General features: G+C 50.4%; 1 protein-coding gene across 6 annotated transcripts in view; it reads left to right on the top strand.

The window, feature by feature from the left end:
• Positions 1-16,276, top strand: part of PRKAR1B (protein kinase cAMP-dependent type I regulatory subunit beta) — a 182,061-nt gene that overhangs the window by 39,368 nt on the left and 126,417 nt on the right. For all 6 annotated transcript variants that reach the window (XM_031013428.2, XM_031013427.2, XM_055346669.1 and 3 more), the window contains exons 3-4: positions 7,927-8,097; positions 11,332-11,423. In XM_031013428.2, the coding sequence (XP_030869288.1) occupies positions 7,927-8,097; positions 11,332-11,423 (263 nt within the window). The remainder of the gene's footprint in view (positions 1-7,926; positions 8,098-11,331; positions 11,424-16,276) is intronic.

Raw genomic sequence — 16,276 nt, 5'->3', positions numbered from 1 at the left:
GTAACTGCTGAGAGGACCGCAGAGCCCTGGAGGGGGAGGAGAGGCGTATTGGGAGGGTTTTCCTGCACTGAAAAGGTCACATTTCAGTGGAGACTTGGGGAGGGAAGGGAGGGAGCCCGAGACATTGAGGAAGGCTGTCCTTGGCAGATAATTGCAAGTGAAAGGCGAAAGTGTGTTTCGTGTGGGAGGACAGCAGAGAACCCTGGGGCAGGTGAGGGGTATGGGGCTGAGGGCAGATCATGCAGGGCCTTGCTGGCTGACATAAACAATTCTGTTTCAACTCAGATCGGAGGCCATTGGAGGGTTCCAGTGGGCAGGGGAGTGTGCAATCTGTCTTGTGTTTTTTTTTTTTTTTTTTTTTTGAGATGGAGTCTCACTCTGTTGCCCAGGCTGGAGTGCAGTGGCACAATCTTGGCTCACCGCAACCTCCACCTCCCGGATCAAGTGATTCTCCTGTCTCAGCCCCCTGCGTAACTGGGATTACAGGCACACGCCACCATGCCCAGCTACTTTTTTTGTATTTTTCTAGTAGAGATGGGGTTTCACCATGTTAACCAGGTTGGTCTCGAACTCCTGACCTCAGGTGATCCACCCGCCTTGGCCTCCCAAAGTGCTGGGGTTACAGGTGTGAGCCACCGTGCTCGGCTTTTTTTTTTTTTTTTTGAGGTGGAGTGTTGCTTTGTTGCCCAGGCTGGAGTGCAGTGGCATGATCTCGGCTCATTGCAACCTCTCCCTCCTGGGTTCAAATGATTCTCCTGCCTCAGCCTCCCGAGTAGCTGGGATTACAGGTGCCTGCCACCATGCCTGGCTAATTTTTGTATTTTTGGTAGAGATGAGGTTTCATCATATTGGCCAGGCTGGTCTTGAACTCCTGACCTCAGGTGATCCGCCCGCCTCGGCCTCCCAAAGTCCTGGGATTACAGGCATGAGCCACCATGCCCGGCCGGTAATGCCTTTCTTTTCTGGCTGCATTTTAGGTTCTTCTCTGTCTTTAGCTCCTGCGGTTTACCACGCTATGCTGGTTTATCCTGTGTGGGAGTTTGTGTTCTTGTTGAATCTGTGGCCTGATGTCTTTAATTAGTTTAGGAAAATTCTTCATCATGATCTCTTCAAACGTTGCTTCTGCCATATTCTCTCCCCTCCATCTGGAACTCGAATTCACATAAACTGGAGCTTTTTGCCATAGTCCACATGCTCTTCAGCACTTTTCTGTAGCTGCTTTCCTTTCCTGTCCTTGTACTGCAGTCTGGATATTTTCATCTATTTTCCAGGTTATTAATTTCTTCCCTTGTGTTTCTCATCTGCTGTTAAACCCATCCACCAAGTTCTTAGTTCCAATTTTTATGTTTTTTTGATTCTAGCATTTCCATGTGCCTTATAGTTTTTTTTCTTAGTTTCGTGCCAGTGTTCTCAATTTCATCTTTTATTTCCTTGAACATACTGAGCATAATTATTTTAAAGTCTGTGTCCGTTAACTCCATGATCTGCATCCCCTGAGGGGATCTTTTTATATTGTCTTTTGCTTGTCTTGGGTTTTGATTACATGATCTTGTCTCTTTGTATCTGAGTTGTTTTTGATTGAGTTCCCAACATTACATATGAAAAATTAAAGAGAAAATTTGAGGCTGATATATTCCTTTTGAGAGAATGTATAATCGCTTTGGAAAAATGGCTAGCCTAGGGGTGCTAGTAATCCTGGATCACCCTTATCCAATTAGGGACTGAGATGATTTGAGCTGAGATTCAGTCCCAGGGAGGCTGGCTTAATCCCAGCTCATCTTTCTTTCTAGTGTCCACACAAAATCTTCTGGGCCAAAGCACAAAATCTGGAGGATTTACTAGGATTTCTTTTCCTAGGCAGGCCATAAGTTCCAGTTTTGATCTTTCCTACCTCTGCAAATGTGTTGAAACCTCAGCCTGTCAGCTTCTCGGCTGCTTGCTGTAGACACTTCTTGTGGTTCCAACTGCTGTGTTCATCTCTCTGGGTTTCTGTCTTCTCCTTGAAATTGGCCTTGTAATTAATTCTTCTCTGCTGTGGTAGCTCTCTGATGCTTTCAAAAATATCTTTTTAACCTTTCATCAAGGTTTTCTAGTTGATCTCTCCAGAAAGCTCAATCTGAACAACCTAGTCAGTCATTAACAGGAGTAAAAACCTGATTTATACTTTAATAAAATCCATAACTGCAAGAACAACCATGTCAATATTCTAGATGAGAGATGAATGCTGGCTTGGGTCAGAGTGGTAGTAAATAATAACTAAAATTTTCAGCACCCTCTGTTGACTTTGGGCAATGCCAGATGACCCCACCTTCTCTCTCCATCTTCCCAGTATAGTTGTATCACCGTTTTAAAATCTTTTACTATTTCCTTTCTAAAATCCTAAATTTTAAATGATACACTAACCCCTTTACAATTTCATTGTGAACTGTATTCTTTAATTCTCCATTTTTTTTTTTTTTTTTGAGACGTAGTCTCGCTCTGTCGCCCAGGCTGGAGTACAGTGGTATGATTTCGGCTCACTGCAAGCTCCGCCTCCCATGTTCACACCATTCTTCTGCCTCAGCCTCCCGAGTAGCTGGGACTACAGGTGCCCACCACCACGCCCGGCTAATTTTTTTGTATTTTTAGTAGAGACGGGGTTTCACTGTGTTAGCCAGGATGGTCTCAATCTCCTGACCTTGTGATCTGCCCACCTTGGCCTCCCAAAGTGCTGGGATTACAGGCGTGAGCCACCATGCCCAGCCGATTCTCCATTTTAAAAGGCAAAGGTCTTCACATATCCACCCTGCTTAGCTTTCCTTTTCAAAATTTTATTATGTTTTTGTTATCTGAACTTTTCGTTTTGCATTGTCCATATTGATAATATTTATTTTTTTAAAAAAACTAGAATTATGCCTTTTATGCTTTGTAAGTAAATTCTGAAAGTTAAAAATTATTGATCAAGTATACTGGGGAAATGCCTTTGTTATAACTACAAACATGAATGCTAGTTTAGCTGGGTATAAAGGTCTAGGTTGAAAGGAAGTTTCCTTCAGAATGTTGGAGGCTTCGTTTCGTTGTCTTCTAGTATCTAGTGTTTCTTTTGAGAAGTTTGAGCCATTCTTATTGTCAGTCCTTTGTAGGTGACCTGACTTTTCTCTATGGGAGCTTTTGGAAAATTCTTATCCCTGGAAGTACAGTGTAAGAGATCCTTTTACTAGGACTGAAAATCTTGTGGGCTCTGTCAACCAAGACACTCATGTTCTTCAGTTTAGGGAAATTTTTCTTTTATTTCTGGCAAGTTTCTATTTTATTTTATTTTCTGGAACTTCTGTTAATCAGATATTGAACCTCCTGGAATGTTTTTGGTATATATATATATATATATATATATATATGACATGTTATATGTGTGTGTATATATATATATAACATGTTATATATATGTATATACAGACACATGTTTTTTCTCTGTCTTTTTGTCTCTTTTTAAGATATTTTCATGGTGTATCTTCCTACTGTTATGTGTATGTTATATGTGTAACATGAATTATATTAATTAATATAAAAAGTTACATTCATGAGCCTCCCAACATCACCACATTGAGGATCAAATTTCAGGAGGGACAAACCACATCTAACTCATGGAAGATGGTAGTGGGGATTGTGGTTATGTTTTAACAAGTGTATTTTAGAGCTAGATATTGAAGTATTTAAAATGAAATGCTGTATGTGAGATTTGCTTCCATCCTCTGTGTGTGTGTGTGTATGTGTGTCTGTGTGAAGTGGGTGGAGGTGAAATGAAATAGGACTGGCTCCATTTTGATAATGGTTGAGGGTGGGTGATGGGCGTTTGGTGATTCATTGTATTACTCTGTCTACTCTTGTGTAGTTTGGGAATTTCCACTGTAAAAGGGAAGAGAAGGAGCAGCCACAGGACACCTGGGCTCCTGGCCTTGGGGGGCTGCCCGGCTCCCAGGCTTCCGAGCTCCTGTGGTCCCGGGTCTGGATCTTGATGACTTTCACCACCTCTGTCCTCTGCTCTGTGGGGCTCTGCAGCAGAACCGTTCCCTCCCTGGATCCGGGAGAACCTGCTTCACGTACCCCGGGCTGCTGCGTACTTCGTCCGAATGTCAAATTCCGTGCTTCAGGTCATTGTCTGTTTTCCAGAAATCTCAGATAGCGTTCCTGCCATTCTGGTCACTGTGGTAGATGTATATATGCATATATTTTAATTTTGCTGTCATTCGAGAGGTCGCTAGAGGGAAAAGAGGAAACGTGCACTTTCCATCTGCCATTTTTTTGGGGGAAGCTCCATCAAGATATATTTAAATGATCGCATAAAGCTGCACCCGGCAATCCCCGTGTACTCAGCGTCTTCCCGGCTGGGCAATTAGCATCTGATAGGTGTTTGAGGAGACAGAATTGGCTGGCGAAGGCAGAGGTGGGCATTGGTGCATGTGGAGGTGGGCATTGGAGCACACAGAGGTGGGCATCAGTGTACACAGAGGTGGGCATCAGTGTACACAGAGGTGGGCATCAGCACACACTGGGAGGTGGGCATTGGTGCATGTGGAGGTGGGCATTGGAGCACATGGAGGTGGGCATCGGCATACACAGAGGGCATCAGCACACACATGGAGGTGGGCATTGGTGCATGTGGAGGTAGGTGTTGGCATATGCAGAAGTGGGCATTGGCACACAGAGGTGGGCATCAGTGCACGTGGAGGTGGGCATTGGCGCACATGGAGGTGGGCATCAGCTGCGGAAGAAGTGGGGGCCCCTGGGGAAACTGCCCTTGGCTGTGATTGACAGACAGCCACATCGGGCTGGGTGAGGAGCGGGTGGGATTGTTTCTGAGGGAGCAACAAGCAGCTCTCCAGGCTGTCCTTCCGTGGGGAGTGGGTGCCGTGCCTGGCATGTGGCAGGTGGGCCAGGAGTGGGGCTTGAGGCCGGTGTTGGTCAGGGCGTCTCTGTGACTGCATCCTGCTGCTCCATGTGGGTGCCGGCCAGGCCCACTCTGGTCTGTGGGGACCCTTCACTCATGTCTACCACCCACACGATGGATGGCGGCTGGCATTCAGCAGGAGCTCCCACCCATGTCCCAGTTTTAACAGGCTGGGGAGACACTCATTTGTTTGCTGGAGGTTCCTGGAGCAGGAGGAATGGCTACAGAGTCCACAGGAAGCCAGGGCGGGCTGGGGTCTCAGACTCCTCTCCTGCATCCTCTACCTTGGTGTGATCTGGTGATCACCTCACCCACCTGGACCGGTGCACCTGGCTGACTTTAAATGGCCAATTCTCAGAAATCCTTGGGTTCAATATTTGGAACCAATAAGCAAACCATTTGCTTAAAGGGATGGTTTTTGAAAGTCAAGGTAGGGGATACCCAGACATAGGGCTGGTGGCACCCCGGCCTTGGCATTCACGTGGTGTCTGCATCTGTCAGACCCCAGGACCCCAGAGCTCCTGTACCCCTGGAGAGTGGGCATCTCAGAGCTGTGGTCTCAGCCTTGTCACAGGTGGGCACATCTGGGTCTTGGGATGTCAGAAGGCATTGGTAGGGAAGGCATTGTCAGAAGGCATTGGCCTGGTTGCCCCTGAATTCCTCCTCCACCTCCTGGTCCATGACGCAAGGCCCTGCCTGATGGGGCCGCCATCTTTTTTCGGGAAGCTCCCGAGCTGTGGGGGACCAAAGCCCTCAGAGGACCTGCAGGAAAGCCAGGGGATGGATCAGGGTGAGGCTGGGAGGGAGAGCGAGGGCCTTGTGTGTCTGATCTGTGTGAGGGGTTGGGGGCCGCACCCACCTCGAGGCTGAATAGGGCATGAGTGACCAAGGTGAACACTCAGGACATGTGAGCCAGCATTGCTTCTGCACACAGAGCCGTTCATATCTGTTAGGATAGGTTGAAATCTCTTTTCCTTAAAACAATTTTTTTTTTTTTTTTGAGACGGAGTCTCGCTCTGTCATCCAGGCTGGAGTGCAGTGGCATGATCTCGGCTCACTGCAAGCTCCGCCTCCCAGGTTCACGCCATTCTCCTGCCTCAGCCTCCGGAGTAGCTGGGACTACAGGTGCCTGCCACCACACCCAGCTAATTTTTTGTATTTTTAGTAGAGACGGGGTTTCACCGTGTTAGCCAAGATGGTCTCGATCTCCTGACCTCGTGATCCACCCATCTCGGCCTCCCAAAGTGCTGGGGTTACAGGTGTGAACCACCATGCCTGGCCAACAAATTTTTTTTGAGATATGGTCTCACTATGTTGCCCAGGCTGGTCTTGAACTCCTGGGGCCAAACGATCCTCCCTAAGTGCAGGATTATAGGCGTGAGCCACCACACCCGGCCAGAAGCCACCACACCCAGCCTGAAGCCACCACACTTGGCCTGAAGTCTCTTCTTACTATGATGCCAGGGACATGTGTCTTCATTTCCCCTCACAGATGAGTCCCGGTGAGGTCAAGCAACTTACTCAGGGTCACACAGCACTCTAGGAAAGGAGTGTGCTCATCTGTGGTCCCTGTGAGCTGGGCTACCCGGTGTGGCCTTAGGATGAGGACTGAGCTCCTGGGCTCTCCAGGCTGCCTGGCCCTGCTGATTCCTGACTTCTCCTCTCCCTCCTCCCTGCTCCCTCCTCCCTTCCTCCTTCCTCCCTCCCTCCCCTTACTTCATTCACCCTTTTCCCAAAGAGGCAGAATTGCAGTGAGAAAAGGGCTCAGCTCAGGGCCTAGTGTGTCCTCAGACCACAGAACCCCCCGTCTCTGGTCCTAAGCCCACCTTTGAGGGTGGTGGAGGTCAGTGTTTAGGCTGCAGGTTATGCAAACACAGGTCCTCCAGGTGCAGGAGGAAAGGCACATTGGCCCTGGTGGGATTGAAATGCACAGGCTGGCTAAGACCATGCCGGATGCATGAGGTTTAGAGTGGCTGAAGAGCTGGGGACAGTGGTCGAAGCACTTGTCTGTGGGCAGGAGCAAGGTCTGCAGTGGTGGTGCATCCTGCCATCCACAGCTCAAGGCAGGGTGGGCTTTGGAGCAACCCCAGCCCACGTGGAGGACACAACCATGGTCGTTCCACGGTGACTCGGGGCTCAACTTCCAGTCCCCTCCTCCCAGCAGACCTCCAGATGCTTGTCATCTCAGCCTCCGTAAACCCCATGCCAGTTCAGCCTCTCACTCACTTTAAAAAGCAAATTAAAGTTTTAATTTTGAGATAATTGTGGATGTACAGGCAGTTATAAAAATTACCTGGAGAGCCTCACCCACTTTATTTTTTAATGTCTCACAAAACTGGTACATACACAGAAATGTTGACAGGTTCTTAGGAACTGCAACTTTAGGTGAAACCACTTACAGCTAATTCTTTTTTTTTTTTTTTTTGTAGAGACAGGGTGTATTAGTCCATTTTCATACTGCTATAAAGAACCACCCAAGACTTGGTAGTTTATAGAGAGGTTGAATTGACTCACAGTTCTGCATGGCTGGGGGGGCCTCAGGAAACTTATGATCATGGCAGAAGGCAGCAGGGGGGAAGCAGAGCCCCCTCCTCACAAGGCAGCAGGAAGGAGAAGTGCTGAGTGAAGGGGGAGGAGTCCCTTGGAAACCCATCAGATCTTGTGAAAACTCCCTCACTATCACGAGAACAGCAAGGGGGAAACCACCCCCATGATTCAGTCGCCTCCACCTGGTCTCTCCCTGGACAAGTGGGGATGATGGGGATGATGGGGATTACAATTCAAGATGAGATTTGGTGGGGGACACAAAATGAGATTTGGGTGGGGACACAAAGTGAAATTTGGGTGGGGACACAAAGCCTAACCGTATGTCCAACTCCTGAGTTCAAGCGATCCTCCCACTGGTCCTCCCACAGTGCTGGGATCACAGGCATGAGCCCTGTGCCTGGCCGGGACAGCCAGGTTCTTACTTCCTTTCTGTGTTTTCCTCTCCCACACAGGAAGAAAACAGGCAGATTTTGGCGCGGCAGAAGTCAAACTCACAGTCGGACTCCCATGATGAGGAGGTGTCGCCCACCCCCCCGAACCCTGTGGTGAAGGCCCGCCGCCGGCGAGGAGGCGTGAGCGCTGAGGTGTACACCGAGGAGGACGCCGTGTCCTACGTCAGGAAGGTGAGGCTCACGGGTCACGGGGTTCCTGTCCCCAGGCTTCGGCACGTGGCTGTCACCTGTGAGCTCCCTGGAACCCCACAGGGCACCCTCATCCTCCTGGGGGTCTCAGTGTCATCCTGGTTGGAGGGAGGACTATGTGGGTGATGGCAGAGGCAGTTCTGGGTGGGCTTGGTTTGCTACTGTTTTTGCCAGATGAGCTGAGCTCAAATTTATGGGAGCAGCTCTGTGTGGGGTCACTGCAGCCCCATGGCGGCTTTAGGTTCCTCACAGGCTCAGGGAAGGGAAGGGACTCGCTGGCATCCAGGTCCTTGGAGTCAGCAGAGGCTCTGTCCTGGGCTGTGTGCCTCTCATGCTCCTGCAGCCTCTCTGGTCTCTCTCTTTTTTTTTTTTTTTTTTTTTGAGACAGAGTCTTGCTCCGTCCCCTAGGCTGGAGTGCAGTGGTGCGATCTCAGCTCACTGCAAGCTCCGCCTCCCAGGTTCATGCCATTCTCCTGCCTCAGCCTCCCGAGTAGCTGGGACTATAGGCGCCCGCCACTACACCCAGCTAATTTTTTGTATTTTTAGTAAAGACGGGGTTTCACTGTGTTAGCCAGGATGGTCTCGATCTCCTGACCTTGTGATCTGCCCGTCTTGGCCTCCCAAAGTACTTGGGTTACAGGCGTGAGCCACCATGCCCAACATCTCTGGTCTCTTCTTATACAGGCACGAATCCCATTATTCAGGGCCCTTCTGTCATGACCCCATCCAACCCCAGCCACCTCCCAAAGGCCTCTCTCCAAATACCATAGCATGGCTGGTTAGGGCTTCCATATGTGAATTTCTGGGGAGACACAAGTCAGTCCCCAGTACCCTCTTAGCCATTTCTGAGTGCACGGTTGAGTGGCGTTAAGCACATTCTCGTTGTGTAATCGTCACCACCACCATCTCCAGAACCTTCTTACCTTGCAGAACTGAGACTCTATTCCCTAAACACGCACACCCCATTCCTTTCCCCAGTACTTAATACTTTTATAATCAGCTAATTAAAGCTAGCACAAGCATTGTTAAAAATTTATTAGGGCACTCCACCTCTGGGGTCTTCCTCCCCAAGACCCAGAACTTCAGTCTAACCACGAGAAGAACCTCAAATAAACCTAAATTGCGGGACGCTCTGCGGAATGCCTGACCAGCCCTGCTCACGGCACACGAGGAGAGTGTGAAGAACTGTCGCAGACCGGAGGCCATGGGGGAGACAGGACGGGGTCCTGGGACAGAAAAAGGCCATTCAGGCCAAACAAAGGAAGAACAGATTGGGTGTGGAGCTCAGTGTCTGTCATGTATCGACATGGCCTCCCCAGTTGTGATAAATGCATCATAGGATGTAAGGTAGTAACATCAGGGAACCTGCAAGGTGCACGAGAATGATCTTTGCAATTTCTCTGTAAATAGAAAGTATTTGAAAACAAGACATTTATATATATTTTTTTGAGACGGAGTTTCACTCTTGTTGTCCAGGCTGGAGTGCAATGGCATGATCTCAGCTCACCACAACCTCTGCCTCCCAGGTTCATGTGATTCTCCTGTCTCAGCCTCCTGACTGGCTGGGATTACAGGTGCCTGTCATCATGCCTGGCTAATTTTTTTGTATTTTTAGTAGAGATGGGGTTTCACCATGTTGGCCAGGCGGGTCTTGAACTTCTGACCTCTGGTGATCCGCCCGCCTCAGCCTCCCAAAGTGCTGGGATTACAGGTGTGAGCCACCACGCCCAGCCAACACTTACATTTTTAAAAGTCTGTTAGAACTGGAGTGGCTTTTTAGGAGATTTCATTGCTGTCTCTCAAAGACGTCTGCACAGGGGCTCTCTGCATTAAACGCAGCACGCCTAAGCCTGCGTGGTCCGCAGTTGCACCTGGACAGACGGGGACTTCCCGGGTGGCCCAGGCACCACAGGAGGTCTCATTGTGGCCCAAATGACCTTCCTGCATGGTTTTATTTTAAGGGGGGGATATCCTGGCATCTGAAATGTTCGTAGTTCTTCTCATTCATCCGGAGAGGGAGTGGGGAATTGTTGATCAAAGGGTGCAGAGTTTCAGACAGACAGACAGACAGACGAGAGGAATGGGTTTTGAGATCTTTGCACGGTGGGGTGACTGCAGCCAGTAACAGTGTACTGCATACAGGCACACACTACATGACCACGTTTTGGTTGTTGACAGATTGCATATATGTGGTCCCGTAAGATTATGATACCGTATTTTTTACTGTAGTTTTTCTCTGTGTAGATATGTTTATTTGTTTATTTTTTTGAGACAAATTCTCCCTCTGTCACTCAGGCTGAAGTGCAGTGGCACGATCTTGCCTCATGGCAACCCCCACCTCCCGGGTTTAGGTGATTCTCCTGCCTCAGCCTCCTAAGTGGCTGATTACAGGTGCCCACCACCTTGCCCAGCTAATTTTTGTATTTTTAGTAGAGACAGGGTTTCACCATGTTGGGCAGGCTGGTCTCGAACTCTTGACCTCAGGCGATTCGCCTGCCTCGGCCTCTCAAAGTGCTGGGATTACAGGCGTGAGCCACCGTGCCCGGGCTGTGTAGATATGTTTAGATACGCCTAGCATTGTGTTACAGCTGCCTGCAGTGTTGAGGATGGCCACATCCTGTACAGATTTGTAGCCTAGAGCGATAGGCTCTATCATGTTATAACCTCAGTGGATAGTTAGGCTATACCAGCTAGGCTTGTGTCTGTTGCTCTGTGATGTTCGCATGATGATGAAATTGCCTCATGATGAATTTCTCAGAACGCTTCCCCATCATTACGTGACACGTGACTGCATTTCAAAAGTAACGAGAGCCTGGGTGCGGTGGCTCACACCTGTAATCCCAGCACTTTGGGAGGCTGAGATGGGAGGATTGCTTGAGCTGAGATGTTTGAGACCAGCCTGGGCAACATAGTAAGACCTCATCTCCACTAAAAATAAAAAAGTTAGCCAAGTGTGGTGGTGCATACCTGTGGTCCCAGCTACTTGGGAGGCTGAAGCAGGAGGAGCACCTGAGCCCAGGAGGTTGAGGCTGCAGTGAGCTGTGATCAAGACTCTGTTTAGAAAAAAAAAGTGGTGAAATACACATTAAACTTCAAATTGCATATTTGTACCATTGCCTGATAACAGCAGGCTGAGGGTGGAGTAGGGAGATTTCAGGCCGCGTCACAGCATCAGGCCAGGGTGGCTCACGCGGTGATGTGTTGGCTCCGCTTCAGGTGATTCCCAAGGACTACAAAACCATGACTGCGCTGGCCAAGGCCATCTCCAAGAACGTGCTCTTCGCTCACCTGGATGACAACGAGAGGAGGTAGGCAGACTCGTCCCCCGCCCCGGCATCACCGCCGCCCTCCTCGGCCTCCGGGAGGTGGGCAGGTCCCGCCACTTGCCTGGGCATCACTGCCTCTCTCCCCGGCCTCCAGGAGGTGGGCAGCCCCCGTTGCTCGCCCGGGAATCACCGCTGCCCTCCCCGGCCTCCGGGAGGTGGGCAGGCCCCGTTGCTTGCGCAGGAATCACCACCACCCTCCTTGCCCTCCGGGAGGTGGGCAGGCCCCGTTGCTTGCCCGGGAATCACCACCGCCCTCCTTGACCTCCGGGAGGTGGGCAGCCCCCGTTACTCCCGGGAATCACCGCCGCCCTCCCCGGCCTCCAGGGAGGCTTTGCCATTTCTCTGACTCACGGGCCATGGAATACGGAACGCTCGGCGCCAGGAGAAGTGTGTCACAGCTCTTGGGAAACGTGGGCTCACCACGCAGGGGTGGCTTCCCGAAATACTATGCTGCGTGCACCTGCCCTGCTGCCGAGCTGAGTCCCTGCTCTGGGAAGGCCCGGCTGCCTTCCTCAAATACCGGGTCTGGATCTGCAGTTCCCCCGCGCGCTATACCTAGGCAGGCACAGGTGGTGTGATTACCGTGGGCTTCGTGTTCCGGCCTCTTCTGCATGCATGGATGTACCTTGCCGTTGCTAAGCTCACAGCCTCGTGGGGGAGATGGGGCCGGGATGTACCTTTCCTGCGGCTCCTGCCTGTGCCGGGAGCTCGGAGGCCTGAGGCAGGAGGTGACAGCAGATGAGGTCTGCAGGGTCGCAGTGAGGGGACAGAGGAGGTCAGGGTTATTCAGGGAGAGGGCCAAGCGTGAAGGGGCTTGGACGCCATGTGTGGGAATGTTGATCATAGACATAATTGGAAAAATTGGAAAATTTTGAAAAGATTGAAAGCAAAAATGTCTCCATCTGGTGCCTAGAGATGATCCTTGGGGATATTTGGGGGACAGGCGTTAAGGATTGACCTTGTGCACAGATCCCGTCTGTAACAGCATCTCATTCTACACTGTTTTCTCATACTTGGGGCGTCCTCAATACCTTTCCATGCCAGTAAGCGTGCTGCAGTTGTCTGTGCTGTCAATTTCTATGTGAATTAGCTGTTTTCCTACTGCGGCTGTTTGCATTTTTTAAATCTCTATTATTATTATTATTTTAGACAGAGTCTTGCTCTGTTGCCCAGGCTGGACTGCAGTCGTATGATCTTGGCTCACTTCAACCTCCGCCTCCTGGGTTCAAGCGATTCTCCTGCCTCAGCCTCCTGAGCATCTGGGATTACAGGATCCCACCACCACGCCCGGCTAATTTTTGCATTTTTAATAGAGATGGGTTTTCACCATGTTGGCCAGGCTGGTCTCAAACTCCTGACCTCATGATCCACCTGCCTCGGCCTCCCAAAGTGCTGGGATTACAGGCGTGAGCCGCCGCGCCCAGCCTGCATTTTTAACTTTATGAACATTTGGTGGTCATCCTTGTGTTCTCATCTTGGAGTACTTGTTCGTTTCTTTCTTTGAGATAAATTCCTTGATGTGATCAAAGGATGTGTCACACATTGAAAATTCTCTCTTTTAAAACAATTTTTTGACAAATTATAATTCTTTATTAGATTAACTGAGCATATTTTGATACTAGTCCTATATAAAATCTAAATGACCTCCATATGTATAAAATACAAAGAGAAAGTGTCTTTTTCTCCCCCTCCCGGAGGGCAACCGTGTGCTGGTCTGGTGGGGGCTCCAGCCGCCCTGTGTGTTTGCAGGCGTGTGCCCATGCGTGCAGGTGGGGACCCTGGGAACACACTAGACACGTTCTCTGCTGTGCTCCTCGCTGGTAATAGGGTGATAGGTCTAAGAAGTCCTTCCATATAAGTACAGATCTAATTGTTGTGCGTATCTGCACAGTGTTCCATTGTAAGAATGAATCAGAGTTTATTAACTGCTGCCTTTGCCAAGGTCACGTGGGAGGCTTCTAATTTCTCCGCGCTACAATGCTTCTGTGAGTAGTAACGCTGTGGTTAGGCAGGAGACTCCTGGTATTCAGGTTGCTGGGTCAGAGATTGGCCTGTTAAGATCCTGATGGGTGTTGGTGTGCGTGTTTTTGACAGGCTTTTGATACATTTTGCTGGAATCTCACTCAGAAAGGGTGGCAGGGGCTATGCAGAGGAGTGGCCTTCAAGGGCCTTGGCACCCAGCCACTCACATCATGCTGAAATACCCTATCTTATCCAGAGCATGTGGCTGGTTCAGGCTGGATACTTTGGGTCCAGGGTGCCCAGTTACCCCAAGCAGGAACACCTGTTGCTTCTGTGGTTGAGCAGTGGTTAGAGTAGCTGAGGATGGCTGGGATAGCTGTGTGTGGCTGGAGTATCTGGGTGTGGCTAGAGTAGCTAGGCATGGATAAAGTTAGCTGGGCATGACGAGTGGCTAGATGTGGCTAGAGTAGCTGGGTGTGGCTGGAATAGCTGGGTGTTGCTGGAGTAGCTGGGTGTGGCTAGAGTAGCTAGGCATGGATGGAGTAGCTAGATGTGGCCAGAGTAGCTGGGTGTGGCTGGAATAGCTGGGTTTGGCTGGAGTAGCTGGACATGGCTGGAATATCTGGGTGTGGCTAGAGTAGCTAGGTATACATGGAGTAGCTGGGCATGACTGGAGTAGTTAGATGTGGCTAGAGTAGCTGGGTGTGGCTGGAATAGCTGGGCATGGCTGGATTATCTAAGCATGGATGGAGTAGCTGGGCATGACTAGAGTACCTGGATGTGACTAGAGTAGCTGGGTGTGGCTGGAATTCAGGATTAGCCTGGACATGGTTGGAGTAGCTGGGTGTGGCTGGAGTAGCTGGGCATGGCTACTCCATCCTGGGAGGTGTCCAGGCCCCCCAGGATACCCACGACCTAGTCTCTGGGACCTGGATGTGTCATCTTGAGTGGCAGAGAGGGACTTTGCAGATGTGATGAACTGAGATTCGAGGTGGGCGGGTGGCCCTGGGTTTCCCAGGAGGGCCCCGATGCCATCACTTGTGCCTTCTAAGGGGAGGCAGGAGGAGATGCCACACACAGAAGGGGAAGAGGCCATGCAACACAAGGCAGGAGTTGGTGAGATGTGGCACAGGCCGAGGAGGGCCGCAGCCACCTGAAGAGGCGAGGAGGGGCCTGCCTGGGGCCTCTGGAGGGCGTGGTCCTGTAGCACCTTGATTTCCACCTGCTGATCCTGGATCTGGACTTCTGGCCCCAGAACTGCAGAGACAATACATTTCTGTTGTTTCAGGACCTGCTGTACTTGCTCACAGCGGCCCTGGGATACGTGCACAGAGGTGTCTGCCTGGCAGTGGTGAACCTGGTCACCAGGAAGAGCCAGATACTGAAGAGCTGAAGACTATTTTTTTTTTTTTTTTGAGATGGAGTCTCACTCTGTTGCCCAGGCTTCAGTGCAGTGGAGTGATCTCGGCTCACTGCAAGCTCCGCCTCACGGGTTCACGTCATTCTCCTGCCTCAGCCTCCCAGGTAGCTGGGACTACAGGCGCCCGCCACCACACCTGGCTAATTTTTTGTATTTTTAGTAGAGATGGGGTTTCATCGTGTTGGCCAGGATGGTCTCGATCTCCTGACCTTGTGATCCACTCTCCTCGGCCTCCCAAAGTGCTGGGGTTACAGGCATGAGCCACCGCGCCCGGCCGAGCTGAAGACTATTTTAACTTGAATTTATTTTAACTTGAATTTAAACATCAATTTACAATGCAATTGAAATGTCGTTTTTGAACGGATATTACGTTCACCCGGTTGAAAATTCAGTTTGGAAGATCACGAAGGGACCCTGAGGAAGAGAGAGCCCTTTCTGGTCCCAGCCGCGCCTTGCTAGAGCCTCTGCAGCTCCCTCTTTGCAGACGGAGTCAGCTCTGAAGCAGGAGGTCCCTAGTCCAGGGCTGCTGGCCACACAGACCAGCTGTCCATTCTGTGTGTGTTTTTTTTTTTTTTAAAGACAAGGCCTTACTCTCTCACCCAGGCTGGAGTGCAGGGGCACCATCATAGCTCACTGCAGCCTCGACCTTCTGTGCTCAAGTGATTCTCCTACCTCGACTTCCTGAATAACTGGGACTGCAGGTGTGCACCACCATGCCTGGCTAATTAAAAAAAAAAATTATTTTTTCTTTTTTTGAGATGGAGTTTCACTCTTGTTGCCCAGGCTGGAGTGCAGTCGTGCAATCTTGGCTCACTGCAATCTCCGCCTCCGGGTTCAAGCGATTCCCCTGCCTCAGCCTTCCAAGTAGCTGGGATTATAGGGGTGTGCCACCACACCCAGCTAATTTTTGTATATTTAGTAGAGATGGGGTTTCACCATGTTGGCCAGGCTGGTCTCGAACTCCTGACCTCAAGTGATCCGCCCGCCTTGGCCTCCCAAAGCTCTGGGGTTACAGGTGTGAGCCACCACGCCCAGCCTTAAAACTTTTTGTAGAGACAGGGTTTTGCCATGTTGCTCAGACTGGTCTCGAACTCCTGTCCTCAAGCGATCCTCCTCCCTTAGCCTCTCAAAGCGTTGAGGTTACAGGTGTGAGCTACTGTGCCCGGCCAAGCTCTTCATTCCTAATGCAGCTTCACGTCCTCAGGAAAGGATGATGACTGATGAGGCCGGAGTCCAGTGTGGCCCTGCGAACCGCTCTTTTGTACCGACTGGAAGGGGGTTCTTTTGTTAGACAAAGCACTGTGGACATACAGCTGGGCTTCAGCCATGCTCACCTTTCATAACTATGGGTAGCAAGTCCTGGTCCTGTCATCTGTAGGCAGGAAACAGGAGACAGATCACAGACCCATGACACTCTTGAATGGTGGGGAGGGAGTTCCAAGGCAGAGTGGTT

The sequence above is a fragment of the Gorilla gorilla genome, chromosome 6 (genome assembly GCF_029281585.2).
Source record: "Gorilla gorilla gorilla isolate KB3781 chromosome 6, NHGRI_mGorGor1-v2.1_pri, whole genome shotgun sequence".
Classification (NCBI taxonomy): domain Eukaryota; kingdom Metazoa; phylum Chordata; class Mammalia; order Primates; family Hominidae; genus Gorilla; species Gorilla gorilla.
Note: the sequence above shows the minus strand (reverse complement) of the source record. Positions and strands in the feature narration are given on the sequence as shown.